The sequence below is a fragment of the Lithobates pipiens genome, unplaced genomic scaffold, assembly GCF_037356315.1.
Source record: "Lithobates pipiens isolate NorthernLeopardFrog02 unplaced genomic scaffold, aLitPip1_a1.2 Scaffold_35, whole genome shotgun sequence".
In the NCBI taxonomy this organism is placed as follows: domain Eukaryota; kingdom Metazoa; phylum Chordata; class Amphibia; order Anura; family Ranidae; genus Lithobates; species Lithobates pipiens.
The window spans coordinates 15773431-15796210 of record NW_027507811.1 but is presented as its reverse complement, the minus strand read 5'-3'; the positions used below and the strand labels follow the sequence as shown (position 1 = coordinate 15796210).

Here is a 22780-nt window from a genome sequence, read left to right as displayed (position 1 = left end):
ACCCCAAAAATGTACTCAGCCAATAAGAGGTAAGGACTCCATTTTTATTTTTCTCCTGCTATCAATGGCCGACACGGTACAAAACTTCATCCACGTCTTTGGTGATCTCTGATCTCCTTATCAACTGTTTCTTCCATGATGAAGATCAGCCATGGAATATATCTGAGGTGTATATCAGGGTGTGCTTCTTCCCCACATGTCCAGCAACATTCATATACAAGACATTTCCCGCACTCAATGCACTAATACGCCTTGAGGGTTGTGTGGGATCCCTGATGTACAGGAAGACAGGACTTCAGTGAGGAACATTTCCCTCACTCAGGACAGGGAAGTGGCTTCTCCCCCCGTGTGAGACCTCTGATGTCTGGAAAGATGGGACTTGACTGAAAAACATTTCCCGCACTCAGGACAGGAATACGGCTTCTCCCCTGTGTGAATCCTTTGATGTATAGCAAGGTCTGATTTTCGCCCAAAACATTTCCCGCACTCAGGACAGGAATACGGCTTCTCCCCTGTGTGAGTCCTTTGATGTTTGGCAAGGTCCGATTTTCGCACAAAACATCTCCCGCACTCAGCACAAGAAAACGGCTTCTCCCCCGTGTGCAATCTCTGATGTCTGCAAAGATTGGACTTGTCTGAAAAACGTTTCCCGCACTCAGGACAGAAATACGGTTTATCCCCCGTGTGAGACCTCTGATGTATGACAAGTTGTGATTTATTTAAAAAACATTTTCCACACTCAGAACAGGAAAATGGTTTCTTCCCAGTGTGAGATCTCTGATGTATGTGAAGCCTGGACTTCTCTGAAAAACATTTCCCACAATCAGAACAGAAATACAGTTTGTGCATTATCTGATGGCTGTAGAGATGGGATTCCTCTGAAAAACATTTCCCGCACTCGGGACAGGAATACGGCTTCTCCCCAGTGTGAGTCCTTTGATGTATGGCAAGGTCTGATTTTCGCCTAAAACATTTCCCGCACTCAGGACAAGAATACGGCTTCTCCCCTGTGTGAATCCTTTGATGTATGGTAAGGTCTGATTTTCGCACAAAACATTTCTCGCACTCAGCACAAGAAAACGGCTTCTCCCCAGTGTGCAATCTCTGATGTCTGCAAAGATTGGACTTGTCTGAAAAACATTTCCCGCACTCAGGACAGGAATACGGTTTATCCCCCGTGTGGGACCTCTGATGTATGACAAGTTGTGATTTAATTAAAAAACATTTTCCACACTCAGAACAGGAAAATGGTTTCTCCCCAGTGTGAGATCTCTGATGTATGTGAAGCCTGGACTTCTCTGAAAAACATTTCCCACAATCAGAACAGAAATACAGTTTGTGCATTATCTGATGGCTGTAGAGATGGGATTCCTCTGAAAAACATTTCCCGCACTCGGGACAGGAATATGGCTTTTCCTCTGCATGCGATCTCTGATGTCTGTAAAGATGAGACTTGACTGAAAAACATTTCCCGCACTCAGGACAGGAATACGGCTTCTCCCCTGTGTGAGTCCTTTGATGTATAGCAAGGTATGATTTTTGCCGAAAACATTTCCCGCACTCAGGACAGGAATACGGCTTCTCCCCTGTGTGAGTCCTTTGATGTATGGCAAGGTCTGATTTTCGCACAAAACATTTCCCGCACTCAGCACAAGAAAACGGCTTCTCCCCCGTGTGCAATCTCTGATGTCTGCAAAGATTGGACTTGTCTGAAAAACGTTTCCCGCACTCAGGACAGGAATACGGTTTATCCCCCGTGTGAGACCTCTGATGTCTGTAAATACTGGATTTCAGTGAAAAAATCTTCCCGCATGCATGACAGGAATAAGGGTTCTGACCTGTGTGAGATTTTATGTGCACATTAAAGCTGGTTTTAAACCGAAAACACTTTGCGCACTCAGTACAGGGAAACCTCTTATCTGTTGGAAGGACGGCACCGTCACTCACAGTCTGAGGTTCCTCAGGATAAGAGGAATACGATGGTCCGGCACCGTCCCGCACAGTCTGAGGTTCCTCAGGATAAGAGGAATACGATGGTCCGGCACCGTCCCGCACAGTCTGAGGTTCCTCGGGATAAGAGGAATACGATGGTCCGGCACCGTCCCGCACAGTCTGAGGTTCCTCGGGATAAGAGGAATACGATGGTCCGGCACCGTCCCGCACAGTCTGAGGTTCCTCAGGATAAGAGGAATACGATGGTCCGGCACCGTCCCGCACAGTCTGAGGTTCCTCGGGATAAGAGGAATACGATGGTCCGGCACCGTCCCGCACAGTCTGAGGTTCCTCGGGATAAGAGGAATACGATGGTCCATCTACACTGTGTGGTGCCGGATGGACATTTGAGGTAGTCGGGTTTTCTCCTGGACTATACTGTGTGATGTCCTCATCTTCTACTTTACAGTCTGGAGACAAAGTGAGACAATCACCCTAAACCAAAAGAACGAGAGAAAAGATAATCTGTAAAATATAAGCTCACTTGAAAAATCCACATCTCATCTCCACAAGTTCATGTTCTAGTTGCTCCATCCAACCAACCTTGTAAAGGTGGGGGATGGTGTGATCTTCCTGTGTGGAATCCCGGGAATACAGAGGACCTCCCCCTCCCATAGACTGCTGAGCTCCACTTATCAACATCTCTTCTTCTTCCTCTTTAATCTCAGCTTTGATGTCTTTCAGTTCTTCATCCTAAACCCCAAAGATGATGGAATATATGTGTAAAATGGAACAAGAGATTACATAGAAGAATGTCCTCTCATAGCTTAGAATTCTGTTCTAGTTGCTCAGTCCCACCTACCTGATGATGGTGGGGGATGGTGTGATCTTCCTGTGTGGAATCCCAGGAATACAGAGGATGGGAATATCTCTCTGGTGGGTTCCCATTACTGGATCCATCTGTAGGAAACACACACACTGACTGAATACATTGTTTCTATGTGTTTATCAGATGATGGGGGATCTAGGTGGAGCCTCCGTACTGCTCTCTCCTTTACAATAAAGTCTCCTCTTACCCGGTGATGTGAGGGGCGGCTGATTGTCCATCATGACGTCCTTGTAGAGATCCTTGTGTCCTTCTAAATACTCCCACTCCTCCATGGAGAAATAGACAGTGACATCCTGACACCTTATAGGAACCTGACACACACAATGATACAGTCACCATCCAGACACATCCCTTGTCTGTTACTGGATAATGTCCCAGAATCCTCCTCACCTCTCCGGTCAGCAGCTCCATCATCTTCTTGGTGACTTCTAGAATCTTCTCCATGTTGGGTCTCTTGGGTTTTAGGGAGTCACATGGAGGCACTGTGATGGTCATATGATCACCTGACTTCAGAACAGGAAAACTCTGTATTGAGGAACCAAAAGGAACATCATGTTAGAATCCCAGAATCCTCCTCACCTCTCCGGTCAGGTCTGTGTTTTATTAATAGAGATAAGAGTGATGTCATGTGACCTCCCAGAATCCTCCTCACCTCTCCGGTCAGGTCTGTGTTTTATTAATAGAGATAAGAGTGATGTCATGTGACCTCCCAGAATCCTCCTCACCTCTCCGGTCAGGTCTGTGTTTTATTAATAGAGATAAGGGTGATGTCATGTGACCTCCCAGAATCCTCCTCACCTCTCCGGTCAGGTCTGTGTTTTATTAATAGAGATAAGAATGATGTCATGTGACCTCCCAGAATCCTCCTCACCTCTCCGGTCAGCAGGTAGATGATCTCCAGGGTGAGGTTTAGGATCTTCATATGACTCCGGTCCTCCTCCATCTTTGTTTGTGCCGTCATTTAATCTATACAGGTCTCCTTGTAGACGGATAACTTTGGCAAACGAAAGGAAGAATTATTTGGATGGTATTGGTCACACAATAATAGGATGAGAATGTGAGGAGGGGGGTAATAGGGGGGCTGTTGTACTTTTAAGAAGAACTGCCCCCATGTGAATACATTTCGTTTTAACTATTTAATTTTTTCTAAATTTTCGAGGTCCCGGGACCCTCCTAGCCGGCCGGGTCAGAAATTACCTTTTCTCTGTTGGGTTTGCTTTGTTTCTGAACTGGTTTTTGGTTAGTTTTAGATCTACAGACAAGGAATGATAAATACGATCCTTCTTCTGTCTTCTTGTAGGCAGTTCTCTGAGATCAATGTAGGGTCATCATTATGTCCAGGAAGGGGAACTTGCTGACTTTTGGCTCAGAGTTCTGGGCTAATCCGGATATTTGGCAGAACTCCGACTGCAAGGCTCCAATCTCCAGCAGCCTGCTGACTAATAGGAGTGATGTGATGTCACTCTGTGCAGTAAGAGAAGGGATTGGATTGGACAGAGTGGGATGCTGCTGGTGGAATAGAGAGCTGAGGAGGAGGAGGAGGATGAATCTGTTCTCTTCCCTCCAATGGCAGCCCAGTGTGGGTAGGAAGAGGACAAAAAACAAGCTCTGGACTGCCGCACTCTTCAGAAGACCACTTTCTTTTATTGGAAAAATCACATCACAGCTCAACAAACACAGCGAACAAGGAAAAATTGCTGACGTTTCGCACTAGCTGTAGTGCTTATTGATGGCTATGAATGTTCGCTGTGTTTGTTGAGCGGTGATGTGATTTTCCAATAAAAGAAAAGTGGTCTTCTGAAGAGTGCGGCAGTCCAGAGCTTGTTTTTCGTCTGTTGCTAGTGGTAATAGCCAGCACCTGTGGCTTCCCATCCGAAAAGACAGTTTACAGCCTGCATGTGTGCTCCTGGAGCGGTGAGATCCCTTCTCCTTCATATTACAATTTGTGGCTAGGAAGAGGACAGCAGGGGGTGAGGGCTTTGTTCTTTTGATTGGCCAGCAGGGCTGGTGCAAGGATTTTTGACACCCTAGGCTAAACCTTATTTCGCCACCACCCTTGGCTCTGCCCCTGACACCACCCCCTTTGCCCTGCCCATGTATACCCCACGTTTTTAATGAAGCGGCCATCAAATGCAACCCACCAGCGCCCATCAAATGCAGCCACATCAGCGGCCATCAATGCAGCCTACCGTCGCCCATCAATGCAATCTCACAAGCGCCCATCAATGCAGCCTCACCAGTGCCCATCAATTAATGTTTGCTTGCTTCCATTCAGTCGGGACACAGACAAGCGAGTAGGAACACCAGTGGCTGGGTTACCAGTGCCCATCAATTAATGTTTGCTTGCTTCCATTCAGTCGGGACACAGGCACAGAGAAACAAGTAGGAATACCAGTGGCCAGGCGCCCTAGGCAGCAGTGAGCCCTAGGCGGCTGCCTAGTTTGCCTAGTGGTAGCAACGGCCCTGTTGGCCAGTATAATGTAATATCCAAGACAAGATGGCAATGGGTTACTGGGGCCTACGAATTCCAGCTTTTGGCACTGCCAGACCCTCAGTCAAGGGAAGGTACAGGACTACCTCCCCCAAGTGCATAGAACTGACCTCTGGCCAACTCTCAGATGATGCTGCTCAAACAGACATCTTCTAAGTACGAGTGAAGGGGTGACGGAAATCCCTTCTTCATTCCACTTGGTATCTCAGAAAACTTTATTTGACCAGAGAAATGGTAAAATGGTGAAAGCTGCCTTTCTTTCCTGGCAGGAGTACTGCAAGGATGTCTGAAAAGTAAGTGCAGGTGGGTGGACCATCATAGACCAAGAGCCCTCAGCCCGATTAGACTCCCCGAGCCCTACAGTTTCCTTCTTCCCCAGAGTCCTTCAGCTGCAATACCCACTCATAACCCTTTAGCTACACTACACCCCATTAAAGCCCTACACTCTCTCAAAAGTCCTCCAGCCTCCATACCCCCCCTCTACTTTCCTCAGACCCACTCTCCATACTCCTGACCCGGCACTCCATCATTGTGTTGGCTACATATTGTAATGATTGCCCATTTGCTATCTATGTAGTGTAATAATTACCTGTAGTAGGCCATGTATGGTCGGGATGGTCATTGCCTTGTCTATTTATTGTCAGTGCTGTTAATTTCGAGGAACATTAAAATTTAAGTCCAAAATTAAGAAGATGTTTTGGCCCCGCAATTGGGGAAATATTCTGACCCTGAAGGGGTCAATCACTATATATGTGTGTATCATCATCTGCTGGAGATAAAAGATATCACAGTGACTATGGAGGAAGAGGACGGACATGATGAGGGGGGGGGTTGTTACTGGGAGAAAATATAAAATAATATCATATTACCTCCTCCTCTGCTGCCAGTCTGCCAGTTCCAGCAACGTCTCCTCGCTACTTCATCCCGACTCACCTCCAACCTGGAACTTCCTATTTGTACTCCAACATCACTTCCTGCCTGTACCTGACATCACTTCCTGTCTGTACCTGACATCACTTCCTGCCTGTACCTGACATCACTTCCTGTCTGTACCTGACATCACTTCCTGCCTGTACCTGACATCACTTCCTGTCTTTCACAGGGACCTGGCTATAAGTGATATCACCACCTTGTGGAGCTCCGAAGAACTGCAGTCCCGAGAACATCTCGTCACGTGAACACGTCCTTGTGTTGTGTGTGTATGTACTGTATTTCCTAATAAATAAATACTCGTCCAACTCTGTCTGATTTGCCAGGACAGTCACTTTTTTTAGCTATAGCTTTTTTTTTAGCTATTTGTCCCGCAATGTTTGAATCACAGGCTGTGTCTCAAGAATTACAACAAAAGGTGTAAATGTGTTTGGGTCCAGGCAATGGGAGACCCTGCCAGGTATGTGAAAGGCTTTTCTTCTCACTCTGTACCCCGGTCCTGAAAGGTGATTCTGCCCAGTAGAGGGGAGTGGAGGGCACTGCGTGTGGGGGATTTGTATGAGAGTCATCCGGTGCCCCCTGTGTGGGGTGAAAAAAGGGGGGATTTGAGGGTGCCGTGTGGTGTCCTGGTGGAAAGATTAGGTGTGGCCTTTTCTTTGTCCCACCACCTAGCCTGGGAACTGCTCTCCACTTCCTATCTGTATGGAGCATGTGACATCGCTGCCCGCTGTCCACTTCTAGGAGCAAATACCTCCATGTACCCTATTCAACTCCATGCCCCTAATTACACCCCATGTCCCCCTCCTCACTCAACTTTCTGCTCCTCTCCACCACACTTCACTGCCCTGTCCCCCTCTTCATCCCTCACCCACCTACTCAATAATTCATTCCCCTCTTCATCCTCCCACCTCTCTCTCCACCACCCTTTCCCCATCTTTCTTTTCCCTGCCCTACCCCATATTCACCCCCTTCCCCCTCTTTTCACCCCCCCCTTCACTGCTCGGTGTCCTTCTTCACCTCCCTATTCCCCTCTTCACTGCCCTGCCCACCCTCTCTTCACTGCATGGTGTCCTTCTTCATCTCCCTATCCCCCTCCTTACTGCCATGCCCCCCACTTCACTGCATGATGTCCTTCTTCACCTCCCCCTCCCCCTCTTCACTGCACGGTGTCCTTCTTCAGCTCCCCATCCCCCTCCTCACTGCCCTGCCCCCCTTTTTCACTGCATGGTGTCCTTCACCTCCCCATTCCCCTCTTCACTGGATGGTGTCCTTCTTCAGTGCAGTGTCCTTCTTCACTAGATGGTGTCCTTCTTCACTGCATGGTGTCCTTCTTCACCTCCCCATCCCCCTCTTCCCTGCCCTGCCACCCTCTTCACTGCATGGTGTCCTTCACCTCCCCATCCCCCTCTTCCCTGCCCTGCAACCCTCTTCCCTGCCCTGCCACCCTCTTCACTGCATGGTGTCCTTCACCTCCCCATCCCCCCCTTCCCTGCCCTGCAACCCTCTTCACTGCATGGTGTCCTTCACCTCCCCATCCCCCTCTTCCCTGCCCTGCCACCCTCTTCACTGCACGGTGTCCTTCACCTCCCTTTCTTCCCCGCCCTGCCCCCTCCCCTCTCTTTAACCCCCATCTCCTTCATCAAACCTCCCTATCCCCCACCTCATCATCTCCCTCTTCACCCACCTTTCTCCTCCCTTCCCCCTCTTCAGCCCCCGTCCCTTACTTCACTGCCCATCCTTCACGTCCCCTTCCCCCTCTTCACCTTCCTTTCCTCAGGCCCCCTTCTCATTTGCCTCTCTTAACCACCCCTCTTCACCTCTTCCTCCTCTTGTTTGCCCTTCTGTCCCTGTCTTGACCGCTTCCAACCCTTCTTCACCCATTTACCCCTCCTTCTTAACCGCTCCTTCCCCTCTTCACCACCTATTCCCCATCATCACCCTTCTTCACATCCCTGTCCCCCTCACTATCCTCATGTACCTCTGTTCACCCTCCTGTCCCCTTCTTCACCTCTCCTTCCACTCTTCGCCACCTATTCCCCCTTCTCAGCCCCTCTTCACCTCCCTGTCTCCTTCATCTCCCCTATTTCAACCCCTTGTCCTCTTCACATCCTGTCCCCCACTCCATCCTCCTGTCCACTTCTTCATCTCCTCACCACCCCGTTCACCCCCCTTACCCCTTGTGTCGCCCTCTTCACCTCCCTGCCTTCCCATTCACCAGCTTCTCACTTTTTAGAGGGGCAGCAAGGTCTTCGGAATGTGTAAACGAGCCCTAAAAGTGATAACTAGATAAACAAATACATAAATCATTAAGGCTCTATTCACACTTCTGCAACTGGTCATGGAACTTTGGACATCAACGCAGCATGACAAGTCGTTCCCCATGTTTTCCAATGATAACCATTCACATACGTGCGGCGTAAAGTTACAGCAACTTCAAAGAAGTTCATGCACTACTTTGGTCCGACTTTCATGCAGCTTGAGGGCCAAAGACTTCAATGTTAGATCTCAAGAGTTGCATGAAAGTCGTACCTGAACGTTACACAATGCAACAGTTGTGCGTTATCACTGGTAGAAGCCAAAGTTGTGTCCAAGTTACACCCATCCAGAGTTGCGTACAAAGTGTGAATGGAGCCTTAACTAATGAATAAAACATTCTGGTCTGTGGTTCTGTCCCTATTATGATATATTTTACTATCTATATCCGCTCCCATCAAGGGGTTTAGAAATATATTACTGCCTAGTCCAGCTTTTCTCAGCCAGGGTTCCTACAAAGGTTTCTAGAGAGTCATTGAGAAATGAGTTATGTCTTGGCATCAATGATCAAGGGGGACAACCTTCTTACTGATGAAAACATATGTATTTCTTTCTCCCACTAACATAAGGGGGTTCTTCTCCCATTGGTCACCAATGTAAGGGACCACTACACTGACCACTGATACATTGGTGACCAATGGGAGAAGAACCCCCTTATATCAGTGGTCAGTGTAGTGGTCCCTTACATTGGTGACCAATGGGAGAAGAACCCCCTTATAAGGGACCACTGATATAAGGGGGTCCTTCTCCCATTGGTCACCAATATAAGGGACCACTACACTGACCACTGATATATTGGTGACCAATGGGAGAAGGACCCCCTTATAAGGGACCACTACACTGACCACTGATATAAGGGGATCCTTCTCCCATTGGTCACCAATGTAAGGGGCCTCTACACTGACCACTGATATAAGGAGGTCCTTCTCCCCTTGGTCAGCAATGTAAGGGACCACTACACTGACATAAGGGGGTTCTTCTCCCATTGGTCACCAATGTAAGGGGCCACTACACTGACCACTGATATAAGAAGGTCCTTCTCCCGTTGGTCACCAATGTAAGGGGTCACTACACTGACCACTGATATAAGGAGGTCCTTCTCCCCTTGGTCAGCAATGTAAGGGACCACTACACTGACATAAGGGGGTTCTTCTCCCATTGGTCACCAATGTAAGGGGCCACTACACTGACCACTGATATAAGAAGGTCCTTCTCCCGTTGGTCACCAATGTAAGGGGTCACTACACTGACCACTGATATAAGGAGGTCCTTCTCCCCTTGGTCAGCAATGTAAGGGACCACTACACTGACATAAGGGGGTTCTTCTCCCATTGGTCACCAATGTAAGGGGCCTCTACACTGACCACTGATATAAGGAGGTCCTTCTCCCCTTGGTCAGCAATGTAAGGGACCACTACACTGACATAAGGGGGTTCTTCTCCCATTGGTCACCAATGTAAGGGGCCACTACACTGACCACTGATATAAGTGGGTTCTTCTCCTATTGCTCACCAATGTAAGGGACCACTACACTGACCACTGATACAAGGGGGTCCTTCTCTTATTGGTCACCAATATAAAGGGATTACTACACTGACATAAGGGGGTACTTCTCCCATTGGTCACCGATATAAAAAAAACACTACACTAACCACTGATATAAGAGTGTCCTTCTCCCATTGGTCACTAATGTATGGGAAAACTACACTAACCACTGATATAAGGGGGCCCTTCGCCCATCGGTCACCAATATAAGGGACCACTACAATGACCAGTGATCTAAGGATATCTTTCTCCCATTGGTCACCAATGTAAGAGACCACTACACATAAGGGGGTCCTTCTCCCATTGGTCAAGAATGAAAGAGACAACCACTACATGGACATAAGGGTGTCCTTCTCCCATTGGTCACCAATATAAGGGACCACTACACTGACCACTGATATAAGGGTTCCTTCTTCCGTTGGTCACCCATATAAGGGACCACTGAGAAGAAAAGTGCGACGTCCAGACGGATTTCCCACGGAGGGGGACTGACGATGGACTGACGGTGCTCCTGCTCAGAGTGTCTTCCCAACACTAATGAGACATGAAGATAAACTAAGAAAACTAAGAGTTCTATTTATAAAAGTTTATTGGATGGATGTGCATTCGTTCAGCCGTGACAAATTCTGCCCGTAATTTCTTTAACACAATGATTTCCTGTGATGGTCAGCTCCAACTAGTGGCCACAATGAGGTATTTTTCTTGGAAAATTTGCGAAATATCACATTATGGTCACTAGAGGGAGCCAATGATTACAGGAAATAACTGTAACAAGTAATGAAATTTGTGCAATATTAAAAAAATAGACTTCTAAATATTTGTGAAGGATTCCACCCCAAAATGTCCTCAGCCAATGAGAAGGTAAGGACTCCATTTTTATTTTTCTCCTGCTATCAATGGCCGACACGGTACAACACTTCATCCATGTCTTTGGTGATCTCTGATCTCCTTATCAACTGTTTCTTCCATGATGAAGATCAGCCATGGAGTATATCTGAGGTGTATATCAGGGTGTGCTTCTTCCCCACATGACCAGCAACATTCATATACAAGACATTTCCTGCACTCACTAATACACCACGAGGGTTGTGTGGGACCCCTGATATACAGGAAGACAGGACTTCAATGAGGAACATTTCCCTCACTCAGGACAGAAATATGGCTTCTTCCTCATGTGCGATCTCTGATGTCTGTAAAGATGTGACTTAACTGAAAAACATTTCCCGCACTCAGAACAGGAATAAGGCTTCTCGTCCGTGTGAATACTTTGATGTTTGACAAGATCTGATTTTTGTGCAAAACATTTCCCGCACTCAGGACAGGAATGCGACTTCTCCCCCGTGTGCAATCTCTGATGTCTGTGAAGATGGGACTTGAATGAAAAACATTTCCCGCACTCAGGACAGGAATATGGCTTCTCTCCAGTGTGAGACCTCTGATGTTTGATGAGATCTGATTTTTGTACAAAACATTTCCCGCACTCAGAACAGGACAGAGGCTTCTCTACCATGTGCAATCTCTGAGGTTTGTAAAGATTGGTTCTCCCTGAAAAACATTTCCCGCACTCTGGACAGGAATAAGGTGTTTCCGCCATGTGAGACCTTTGATGTGTGTCAAGTTCTGATATCTGTGTAAAACATTTCCCGCACTCAGAACAGGAATAAGAATTCTCCCTCATGTGCAGTCGCTGATGTCTGTAAAGATGGGACTTGACTAAAAAAACATTTCCCGCACTCAGGACAAGGATACGGCTTGTCCCTTGTGTGAGACCTTTGATGGGTGACAAGTTCAGATTTTTTGAAAAAACATTTCTCGCACTCAGAACAGGAATATGGCTTCTCACCTGTGTGTAGTCTATGATGCTTGGAAAGATTGGACTTGTCTGAAAAACATTTCCCGCACTCAGGGCAGGATTACAGCTTCTCACCCGTATGAGACCTCTGATGTGTGACAAGCTCTGAATTTTGTCTAAAACATTTCCCGCACTCAGGACAGGAATATGGCTTTTCCCCAGTGTGCAATCTCTGATGTATGGAAAGATGTGACTTAGTTGAAAAACATTTCCCGCACTCAGGACACGAATACGGTTTATCGCCCGTGTGAGACCTCTGATGTACGACAGGTTGTGATTTATTTACAAAAGATTTTCCACACTCAGAACAGGAAAACGGCTTCTCCCCCGTGTGAGATCTCTGATGTATGTGAAGGCTAAACTTTCGTGAAAAACATTTCCCGCAATCAGGACAGAAATACGGCTTCTCACTCATGTGCATTATCTGATGGCTGTAGAGATTGGATTCCTTTAAAAAAAACTTCCCGCACTCAGGACAGGAATATGACTTTTCCCCCATGTGAGACTTTTGATGTTTGACAAGACTCGGTTTTTGTACAAAACATTTCCCACACGCAGGACAGGAAAATGGTTTCTCTCCCATGTGAGATCTCCGATGTCTGTAAAGACTGGATTTCAGCAAAAAACATTTCCCACACTCAGGACAGGAATGTGGCTTCTCGTGTACATTAAAGCTGGATTTAAAACTGAAATGCTTCCCGCACTCAGTACAGGAAAACCTCTTATCTGTTGGAAGAATGGCACCGTCCTGCACAGTCTGAGGTTCCTCGGGATAAGAGGAATACGATGGTCCGGCACCGACCCGCACAGTCTGAGGTTCCTCAGGATAAAAGGAATACGATGGTCCGGCACCGTCCCGCACAGTCTGAGGTTCCTCAGGATAAAAGGAATACGATGGTCCGGCACCGTCCCGCACAGTCTGAGGTTCCTCAGAATAAAAGGAATACGATGGTCCGGCACCGTCCCGCACAGTCTGAGGTTCCTCAGGATAAAAGGAATACGATGGTCCGGCACCGTCCCGCACAGTCTGAGGTTCCTCGGGATAAGAGGAATACGATGGTCCGGCACCGTCCCGCACAGTCTGAGGTTCCTCAGGATAAGAGGAATACGATGGTCCGGCACCGTCCCGCACAGTCTGAGGTTCCTCGGGATAAGAGGAATACGATGGTCGGGCACCATCCCGCACAGTCTGAGGTTCCTCGGGATAAGAGGAATACGATGGTCCGGCACCGTCCCGCACAGTCTGAGGTTCCTCGGGATAAGAGGAATACGATGGTCGGGCACCATCCCGCACAGTCTGAGGTTCCTCGGGATAAGAGGAATACGATGGTCCGGCACCGTCCCGCACAGTCTGAGGTTCCTCGGGATAAGAGGAATACGATGGTCGGGCACCGTCCCGCACAGTCTGAGGTTCCTCGGGATAAGAGGAATACGATGGTCCGGCACCGTCCCGCACAGTCTGAGGTTCCTCAGGATAAAAGGAATACGATCGTCCGGCACCGTCCCGCACAGTCTGAGGTTCCTCGGGATAAGAGGAATACGATGGTCCGGCACCGTCCCGCACAGTCTGAGGTTCCTCGGGATAAGAGGAATACGATGGTCCGGCACCGTCCCACACAGTCTGAGGCTCCTCAGGATAAGAGGAATACGATGGTCCGGCACCGTCCCGCACAGTCTGAGGTTCCTCAGGATAAGAGGAATACGATGGTCCATCTACACTGTGTGGTGCCGGATGGACATTTGAGGTAGTCGGGTTTTCTCCTGGACTATACTGTGTGATGTCCTCATCTTCTACTTTACAGTCTGGAGACAAAGTGAGACAATCCTCTGAGGTTTTCCTCATCTCCCGTCCATCTACTAAAATAGAAATACAAAGATTATTACTAGACATGCGCTGATTGGTTCCCCTAAACCAGGACTCCGCCCACATCAGGCAGCTTTGTCTCTGAGGATCTTACAATTCCCCCCTCAAGGTAACTAGTAAATGGGTCCCCTGATCTCCTACCAGATCATTTCTTTATTCATGGTGAGTGTTCAGAGTGAGGAAAGTGTAACAGGTTGCAGAGGTCCCACACCGCTGCCTCCCATCTCCTGAGACTGCACACAGTGACTTGGGTCTGAGTCTATACAGACATATCCCTCAACCCGGCACAGCCAGCAAACAATATAAGCTTGACCTAGGCACCTGGAATAAGTGTCTTAGGACTTCTGCCCCATGCCCGGCTCTAGAAAGACCACTAACAAAACAATTCTCCCGGAGTCCCTTTATTGTTTTGTCAGAGGTCTTCCTAGAGCCGGGCATGGGGCAGAAAACCCAAGACACTTACTCCAGGAGCCTAGGTCAAGCAATGCCTATGGTGACAATCAACATTTTCCATTCAGCTGAACCCCTAAATCTACATAAATCCAGTCTAGATACATAATTTGTGTAGGCAGCACAGAGAACGAAGATTATCTGAGAGAAATACAGCACCGTGATAGAGAGCACTGACACCAGCATCGAGATAGAGAGCACTGACACCAGCACCGCGATAGAGAGCACTGACACCAGCACCAAGATAGAGAGCACTGAGACCACACCAGCATCGAGATCGAGAGTGAGCACTGACACCAGCACCGAGATAGAGAGCACTGACAGCAGCACTGATACCAGCAAGTCGCTGCGGGACCCAAAAATATGACACCGCTCAACCTCTTCAAACAGGAGGGTAGGGACATATAGTACGGTGTGCTTTTTTTGTACAAGGAAGTAAGCCAAAGGTAGAAAAAAGGTCTGTGTGCTCGATTAAATAAATCGTTTATAGAGTTATGCATATACATGGTCTACTGGTCACATGTGTTGAATTCCTCCGAGATCCATGCCTCATTCATTTTTATAAATGTCAGGTAGTCAACACTGTCGTGAACTAGGCGAGTGCGCTTATCGGTCTCGATCCCCCCTGCTATGCTGAACGTCCTTTCGGACAGGACACTGGATGAGGGGCAAGCCAACAGTTCCATTGCAAATTGGGCAAGTTCTGGCCAGTGGTCAAGCCTGCCCACCCAGTAGTCCAGGGGTTCATCACTCCTCAGAGCGTCCACATCGGCCGTTAACCCAATGTAGTCGGACACCTGACGGTCTAGGCTTTCCCTGATGCTGGATCCGGATGACACCTGTTGATGGGTCGGCTGAAAGAATGACCTCATATCCGAAGTCACCAACACATCTTCAAACCGCCCTCTTCTTGCAGGCGCTGTTGGATTGGTACCCGCAACTCTTTCTCTGGGAGTGAGAATTCCTCCTCTGCCAGCGCACGCAAAAGCAGAATGCAGAATTTCTCGAAGCAAGGCCTGGAAGTGCTCCATTCTGACAGCCATTTTGTGTTTGTACCGGGGGTCTAAGTACGTTGCCACCCAGTACTGGTCCTTGACCTTTATGCTTTTTATACAGGGCTCCCTGTTAAAACACTGGAGTTTGAAGGCCCCCATTTGCACTAAACTGGAAGCGGTGTGGTGGCCTGGCTCCTGCTCATCATCCAGGATAATGTCGTCCTCCTCTCCCCATCCACGCACAACAACAGGGATCCCAGAAAGGTTTAAAGCATGCTCTTCTTGGTCCTCCTCATCCACCCCGGCACCATCCTCCTCTGACTCCTCTTCAGACTCCTGTTGTTGACTTGTCTCAGATAGAGTAGCCCCCCCTGGAAATTCATCCAGTATTGCGACTTCCTCATCTTCCTGCTCCTGCTCCTCCACCGCTTGATCAATGACAATGCAATGCACACTCCATAAAGAAGGCATAAGGTACCATGTCACTGATGGTGCCTGTTTGGTGATCTCATCAAATGGCCGCAGAAGTCTGCATGCGTCGCACATGAGCAGCCACTGGTGCGGTGAAAAAAAAAACAAGCTCCCCAGAACCTGTTCTGCCGCAGAGTTCGTACAGGTAGTCGTTAACTGCACGTTTCTGCTAGAGCAGCCTATCAAGCATATAGAAGGTTGAGTTCCATCGCGTCTGGCAATCACAAATAAGACGGCAGACCGGCAGATGGTGTCGCCGCTGAATGTCAGCAAGGGAGCCATGGCCGTGTAAGATCTTCTGAAATGGGCCGAGATTTTCCTTGCCTGCTGCCGCAAGATGTCCTGGACCCCAGGGTATTTGACAAGGAATCGCTGCACGACCAAGTTTAAGATGTGTGCCATGCATGGCACGTGCGTAATTTTGCCCTGTTTCAATGCGCTAAACAGATTGGCACCGTTGTCACATACCACTTTACCAACTGTCAAATTGAGCGGTGTTAGCCACTGATCTGCCTGTGAACACAAAGCTGAAAGGCGTGCAGGGCCAGTGTGGCTCTTGGCTTCCAGGCACAACAGACGCAGCACGGCATGGCAACGTATCACCTGGCATGTCGAATAGGTTCTGGGGAGCTTAGGCGGCGCAGCGGAAGAGACGCTAGCAGCGGAAAAGGAGGAGTCAGCTGAGGAGGAGAGGGAGGAGGATGGAGTAGGAGGAGTAGGAGAAGAAGAGCCAGGCCTGCATTCAATCCGTGGCAGTAAAACCAAATCTGGGTGCCACGGGTTACATGCTTGACGGCCGTCAGACGGTTCACCCAGTGGGCAGTAAAAGTGATATACCTTCCCTGCCCGTGTTTGCTAGACCACGTGTCTGTGGTCAGATGCATCTTGGCACCAACCCTGTGTGCCAGAGATACATTCACTTGCTGCTGAACATGGCCATATAGCTCTGGGATGCCCTTCTGTGAGAAATACTTCCTTCCTGAGACCTTCCATTGTGGTGTTCCAATGGCCACAAATTTTCGAAAGGCCTCCGAGTCCACCAGTTTATATGGCAGTAGTTGGCGGGCTATGAGTTCTGACAAGCCAGCCGTCAACTGTTGGGCAAGAGGGTTATCCGGCGTCATCATTTTTTTATGCTCGAACATTTGGCCCACGGAAGCCTGCCTTTTTCCAGAAAAACCTGAGGATGGCATGATGGAAGGTGGAGTGGAGGACAATGCTGAGGAGAGAGGAGAAGGAGAAGTAGAAGACGAGGCTGGACGGTGAGAGCCTGGAGTGTGGCTTTGTGTGTTCCGTTGCTCCCACTGGGCTCGGTGATGGCAGCTCATGTGCCTTCTTAAGGCGGTCGTCCCTAGGTGAGTGTTGGGCTTACCGCGACTAATGCGTTGACTGCAAAGATTGCAGATGGCAACACTTTTGTCACCAGCAGACACATTAAAAAAAAGCCCACACTGCGGAGCCATGTGCCGGTGTCCTGGGAGCGCCAGATATGACCGTACATGGTTGATGCCTCGCTCCTGATACATTAGCAGGCTGCCTTGTCCCTCCTGTGCAATGTAAGTTATTCCTGCTTCTCCTCCCTATCTGCTGCTCCATACATCCCTCTGAACTCCCCTCCTCTTCCTCTCTTGTGGGCACCCACGTGACATCACTAGACATGTCATCATCGACGTCACCTTCCCCACCGCTATAAGTAGAGATCTCAGAGTAGGCAGCAACACCGGGGACCAACCTCCTCCTTGGGCTGATCTGGGTACTGTCGTCAGACTGCTGAGTGGCGGTTGTTGCTACCTCCTCTTCCTGATCCAATGCCAAGAGAGGCTGCGCATCGGCAATATCTTGTGATGGGTCGGAAAATAATTCCTGTGACTCAAGTGGAAGGTATATGGTGGTGGTGGTGTTGGTGGTAGTGTCTTTGGGGGTACACACAGCAAAGAGGGTACAGATCGAGAGGATGAGGAGGGTGCAGAAGAGTAAGGCTGAGTGAGCCACTCAACCAAGTCTGGTGCGTCCTTTGACGTAATCGCACGCACCTTCTGCAATTTGCCACTTTGGCTCAAGTCTGTTGCTCCTGCCCTACCCCTACCAATCCTGTAGAAGGGCCTGCCTCTTCCTCTGCCTGTCATTTTTTAAATGACCCTGTGACAAAAGTCTCTAGAGAAGTGCAGTATGTATGTGGAAGAAGGTATATAACACCCCCCTTCAATCTGTCGTTTTTGGGGACCACTGGTCTATCACACCAGTTATAATACTTTTTTTTTATTACGTTTGTCACTCTTTGTAGTATCGCTGCAGAACCACTCAGCAGTCACAATGCTGCACAGTGGAAATGCACTATACAATGCTTTCTATATGTGCAAGTATTTTATACGTGTATTACACACCTATATACTGCACACCAAATATTACACCTATACCAGTCCTTAAAAGGACCTTTGTGGACCTAGTAGCTAGTGATTTGCAGACTGTCCCTCAGTCTCTACACTGATAAAAGACAGCTGCAGAATCGGGCAGCAATCAGCAGCACATCAGCAGTGCACCACAACCCTATATATCAGGGATATGCAATTAGTGGACCTCCAGCTGTTGCAAAACTACAAGTCCCATCATGCCTCTGCCTCTGGGTGTCATGCTTGTGGCTCTCAGAGTATCGCTATGCCTCATGGGATTTGTAGTTTTGCAACAGCTGGAGGTCCGCTAATTGCATATCCCTGCTATATATTGTACACCTATACCAGTCCATAAAAGGTCCCACAGTCCCTACATTGACAAAAGACAGCTGCAGAATTGGGCAGCAGTGCACTCAGAAATCACCAGCAACCTATATACTGTACAACTAAACCAGTCCTTAAAAGGACCTTTGTGGACCTAATAGTAATAGCTAGTGATTAAACTGACTGTCCCTGCTCCACACAGCATCCTGTCCCTACACTGACAAAAGACAACTGCAGAATCAGTCAGCAGTGCACTCACTCAGCAAACAGCAGCACAGCAGTGCACCAGAACCCTATATACTGTACACCTATACCAGTCCTTAAAAGGACTTTAGTGGACCTAATAGCATGCGATTTGCTTCACTACAGTCTGTCCCTGCTCCACACAGCAACCTGTCCCTACACTGACAAAAGACAGAATGTAAAATGGCCGCCAGCAACCTATATACTGTACACCTAAACCAGTCCTTAAAAGGACCTTTGTGGACCTAATAGTAATAGCTAGTGATTAAACTGACTGTCCCTGCTCCACACAGCATCCTGTCCCTACACTGACAAAAGACAGCTGCAGAATCAGTCAGCAGTGCACTCAGCAATCACCAGCACAGCAGTGCACCAGAACCCTATATACTGTACACCTATACCAGTCCTTAAAAGGACTTTAGTGGACCTAATAGCGTGCGATTTGTGTCACTACAGTCTGTCCCTGCTCCACACAGCAGCCTGTCCCTACACTGACAAAAGACAGAATGTAAAATGGCCGCCAGATCAGGTCTATTTATAAGGTAGGGGGAATGTCCAATTGTCCATGTGCTGAAATGTCTCAATTGGCTGTCCTGTACCCCATGATGGATGTGTCATCATGGGTCAAAGTTCTTTCACAATGTAAACACATATGTTCACCGGGCGAACAGCGCCAGAAGTCCACCGGTTTGGCGAATCGCAAACATGCAAAATTCGGCGCGAACCGATCGCCGGACGAACCGCAAGGCCATCTCTACTGAGAATTAAAAATAAGGATCCCTCAAGGTGCATATCCCTGCTAATGCCAGCTATGAATACATCTATAAATATATAAACCCCTATACGCTTGAAAAGGATTAGTGTGGGATATCAACCAGCCCTTGACTTACTCTGGACCAATCAGTGAGCAGTATGGGTGGAGGAATGTATTTAGTGTTCATAACCCACCTGTGCTGATCTCTGTGGAAGTGTCTTTCTCTATAAATGTCCCCGTTATTTCATACTCCTCCGATTTCATCCTCCTCTGCTGATCATCCCTCACATACCTCTCTTCTTCTTCTGCTTTAACCTCAACTTTGATATCTATCAGATCTTCACCCTAAACCAAGAGAATGAGATAAAATAACATCTGTAAATTATAAACTTGATTATTGTGACGTCAAATAAAAGAAATCCATACACTGTCTCCAAGAGAGGCCATGTTCTAGATTCTCCACCTCACCAACCTTGTAAAGATGAGGTGTGGTGTGATCTTTCTCTGTGGAATCCCGGGAATGCAGAGGACGGGGACGTCTCTCTGGTGGGTTCCCGGTATTAGGTGGCTCCATCATAACCTTGTGGCCTTCTGAAAACTCCTCCATCACACCATACTCCTCATCCTCCTCTTTAAACTCTTCTTTAACAACAATATTGTAATCCATGAGGTTTCCACCCTGAAAGATATAATAAAACATTTATTATAATAAACATGCCTGTGAATGAATCACAACTATCAGCGATTGGCAATCATCTACCTGATGGAGAGGGATGGGGTGACTTTCCTGTGTGGAATCCCAGGAATACAGAGGACGGGGAAATCTCTCTGGTGGGTTCCCATTACTGGATCCATCTGTAGGAAACACACACACTGACTGAATACATTGTTTCTATGTGTTTATCAGATGATGGGGGATCTAGGTGGAGCCTCCGTACTGCTCTCTCCTTTACAATAAAGTCTCCTCTTACCCGGTGATGTGAGGGGTGGCTGATTGTCCATCATGACGTCCTTGTAGAGATCCTTGTGTCCTTCTAAATACTCCCACTCCTCCATGGAGAAATAGACAGTGACATCCTGACACCTTATAGGAACCTGACACACACAATGATACAGTCACCATCCAGACACATCCCTTGTCTGTTACTGGATAATGTCCCAGAATTCCCAGCACCGCTCACCTCTTCTGTGATCTTGCTGGTGACTTCTGAAATCGTATTTTTATTTCTCTATTCTATCAGGGAGGGACGTGAAGGCAATGCGATGGTCATATGATCTCCAGACTTCACAGGAGGAAAACTATATTTGAATATGAATAGTAAAATCAAGTGATCTTCCCAGAATCCTCCTCACCTCCCTATATTACTGCCTCCTTTTTAATAAAGCCCCACTTAAGACTCAAGTATAATTTACCCACACAGCCCCCCCACACACACATACACTCCATAGGTTAAAATCTTGTTGCAGACATTCTGATGTAATTACACGCAATGCAGATCCAACAGACTTGCTTTGCTTGTGCTGTTGCCAAGGGTGAGTCCCCCTCCCACTCCACTGTTTCTTTGAGCATTGGAAAAAAAAGAGAAAAGAGCCAGACGGGAGGAGTTGTGAGGTCATTGTGAGGTTATACGATGAGCTAACTCTGGATGGAGGGACATTGGGAGGAGGAACTGTGAGGTCAGTGCAGGGTCAGTGTGATGTAATAGGATGTGCTGATTCTGGTTTGAGGGACTTTGAGGTAACTGATGTCAAAGTTTTGATGTAGGAACATTGGGAGGAGGAGCTGTGAGGTGGGTGTGATGTTATGGAATTCTCTGATTTTGGATGGAGGGACATTGGGAGAAGAAGTTGTGAGGTCACTGTGATGTCATTGGATGGGTTGACTCCAGATGAAGAAACAGTTGGATGAGGAGCTGTGAGATCAGTGTGATGTCAGAGGATTCTCTAACTCCAGATGGAAGGTCATTGGGAGGAGGAGCTGTGGGGTCAGTGTGATGTCATAGGACTCTCTGACTCTGGATTCAGGGACATTGGGAGAAGAAGTTGTGAGGTCACTGTGATGTCATTGGATGGGTTGACTCCAGATGAAGAAACAGTTGGATGAGGAGCATAGGACCCTCTGACCCTGGATAGAGGGACATTGGAAGGAGCAGCTGTGAGGTCAGTGTGATGTCATAAGATTCTCTGACTCTGGATGGAGAGACACTGGAAGGAGGAGCTGTGAGGTCAGTGCGACGTCATAGGACTCTCTGACCCTGATTGGAGGGACATTGAGAGGAGGAGTTGTGGGGGGCGCTCTGTGAGGCTTCTGAATAAACAAAATAATTTCTCCCAGGTGCGTCCGACCTCTCCTAAACTGAAAGATGAACTTTGTCTTTGGGCTTTGCCAGGAAACATCCCATTCCTGTGATCTCTGTGTAGTCCAAAAACTTCACTGATCACATTTTTGGATGAATATCTGGGACTGGGATCATTATGTTTAATTAGATTTCCATAATTTTTTTTCCCCATTTCAATATTAAAAAGTAAATACATACATATTCCAATCACCCCTAAATAAACCCCCCACCACTAATAAAAGTCATATAATCCGTTAGTATGCGCTGATGAGATGAGAAGGTCATTGGTGAAAAGGTGACATCTCCAAAATGAAGGAAATGTTCTGGCCCGTAAGTGGGGGGGAATGTTCTTACCTGGAAGGGATTAATCTAGGCTTCCCCACTATATATATATATATATATATATATACATACGTGTATCATCGGCTGGAGATAAAAGATATCACAGTGACTATGGAGGAAGAGGACAGACATGACGGGGGGTTACTGGGTGTAAATAATATATTTTTACCTCCTCTACTGCCAAGTTCCAGCAACCTCTCTTCTCTAATTCCTCTCGACTCACCTCTAACCTGGAAACTTCCTATTTATACCTGACATCACTTCCTGTCTTCCATAGAGACTTCCTGTCTGGGTAGAAATTAGATCACCAACTTGTGGAGCTCAGAGGAACTGCAGCCCAGAGAAACATCTCGTAGTGTGAACACGGCCTTGTGCTGTGTGTGTATGTACTGTATATCCTTATAGATGGGGTCATCTCCACTCCCACCAAGGGGGATAGAAATATAATATTGCTTAGTCCAGCCTTTCTCAGCCAGGGTTCCTCCAAAAGTTTTTAGGGGTTCCTTGAGCAATTAAAAATGTCTGTCTCTTAGTAACAACTGGCATCAATGATCTGTAAGGGGGACATTCCTCCCACTGATGATGATGATGTAAGAATGTTGTTCTCCCACAGACCACTGATATAATGGGTCATTCTCCCATTGGTCCCCAATGTA

The 22780-nt window shown here is 47.7% G+C and overlaps 2 protein-coding genes across 2 annotated transcripts; both read right to left on the bottom strand.

The window, feature by feature from the left end:
* Window positions 1-23: 23 nt before the first annotated feature.
* On the bottom strand, window positions 24-22458 carry LOC143955515 (uncharacterized). The gene is given in 12 exon segments (XM_077465548.1): window positions 24-344; window positions 346-2427; window positions 2536-2685; window positions 2795-2887; window positions 4019-4129; window positions 11245-11862; window positions 11864-13809; window positions 19638-19788; window positions 19916-20122; window positions 20204-20298; window positions 20415-20742; window positions 22294-22458. Coding segments are annotated over 11 exon segments (5568 nt in total). The 5' UTR covers window positions 20500-20742; window positions 22294-22458; the 3' UTR covers window positions 24-314.
* LOC143956016 (uncharacterized) lies at window positions 2877-7121 on the bottom strand. Its single transcript, XM_077466147.1, has 2 exons — window positions 3693-7121; window positions 2877-3346 (listed from the first exon to the last, which is right to left on the bottom strand). The coding sequence occupies exons 1-2, from the start codon at window positions 3780-3782 to the stop codon at window positions 3005-3007; spliced, it is 432 nt and encodes a 143-aa protein (XP_077322273.1). The 5' UTR covers window positions 3783-7121; the 3' UTR covers window positions 2877-3004.
* Window positions 22459-22780: the final 322 nt, after the last annotated feature.

Coding starts and splice junctions, on each gene's coding strand:
- LOC143956016 (XM_077466147.1), bottom strand. CDS start 3,782: ATGACGGCACAAACAAAGATGGAGGAGGACCGGAGTCATATGAAGATC. Junction 3,347..3,692: donor TCTACCTGCTGACCGGAGAG/GTGAGGAGGATT, acceptor TCCTCAATACAG/AGTTTTCCTGTTCTGAAGTC.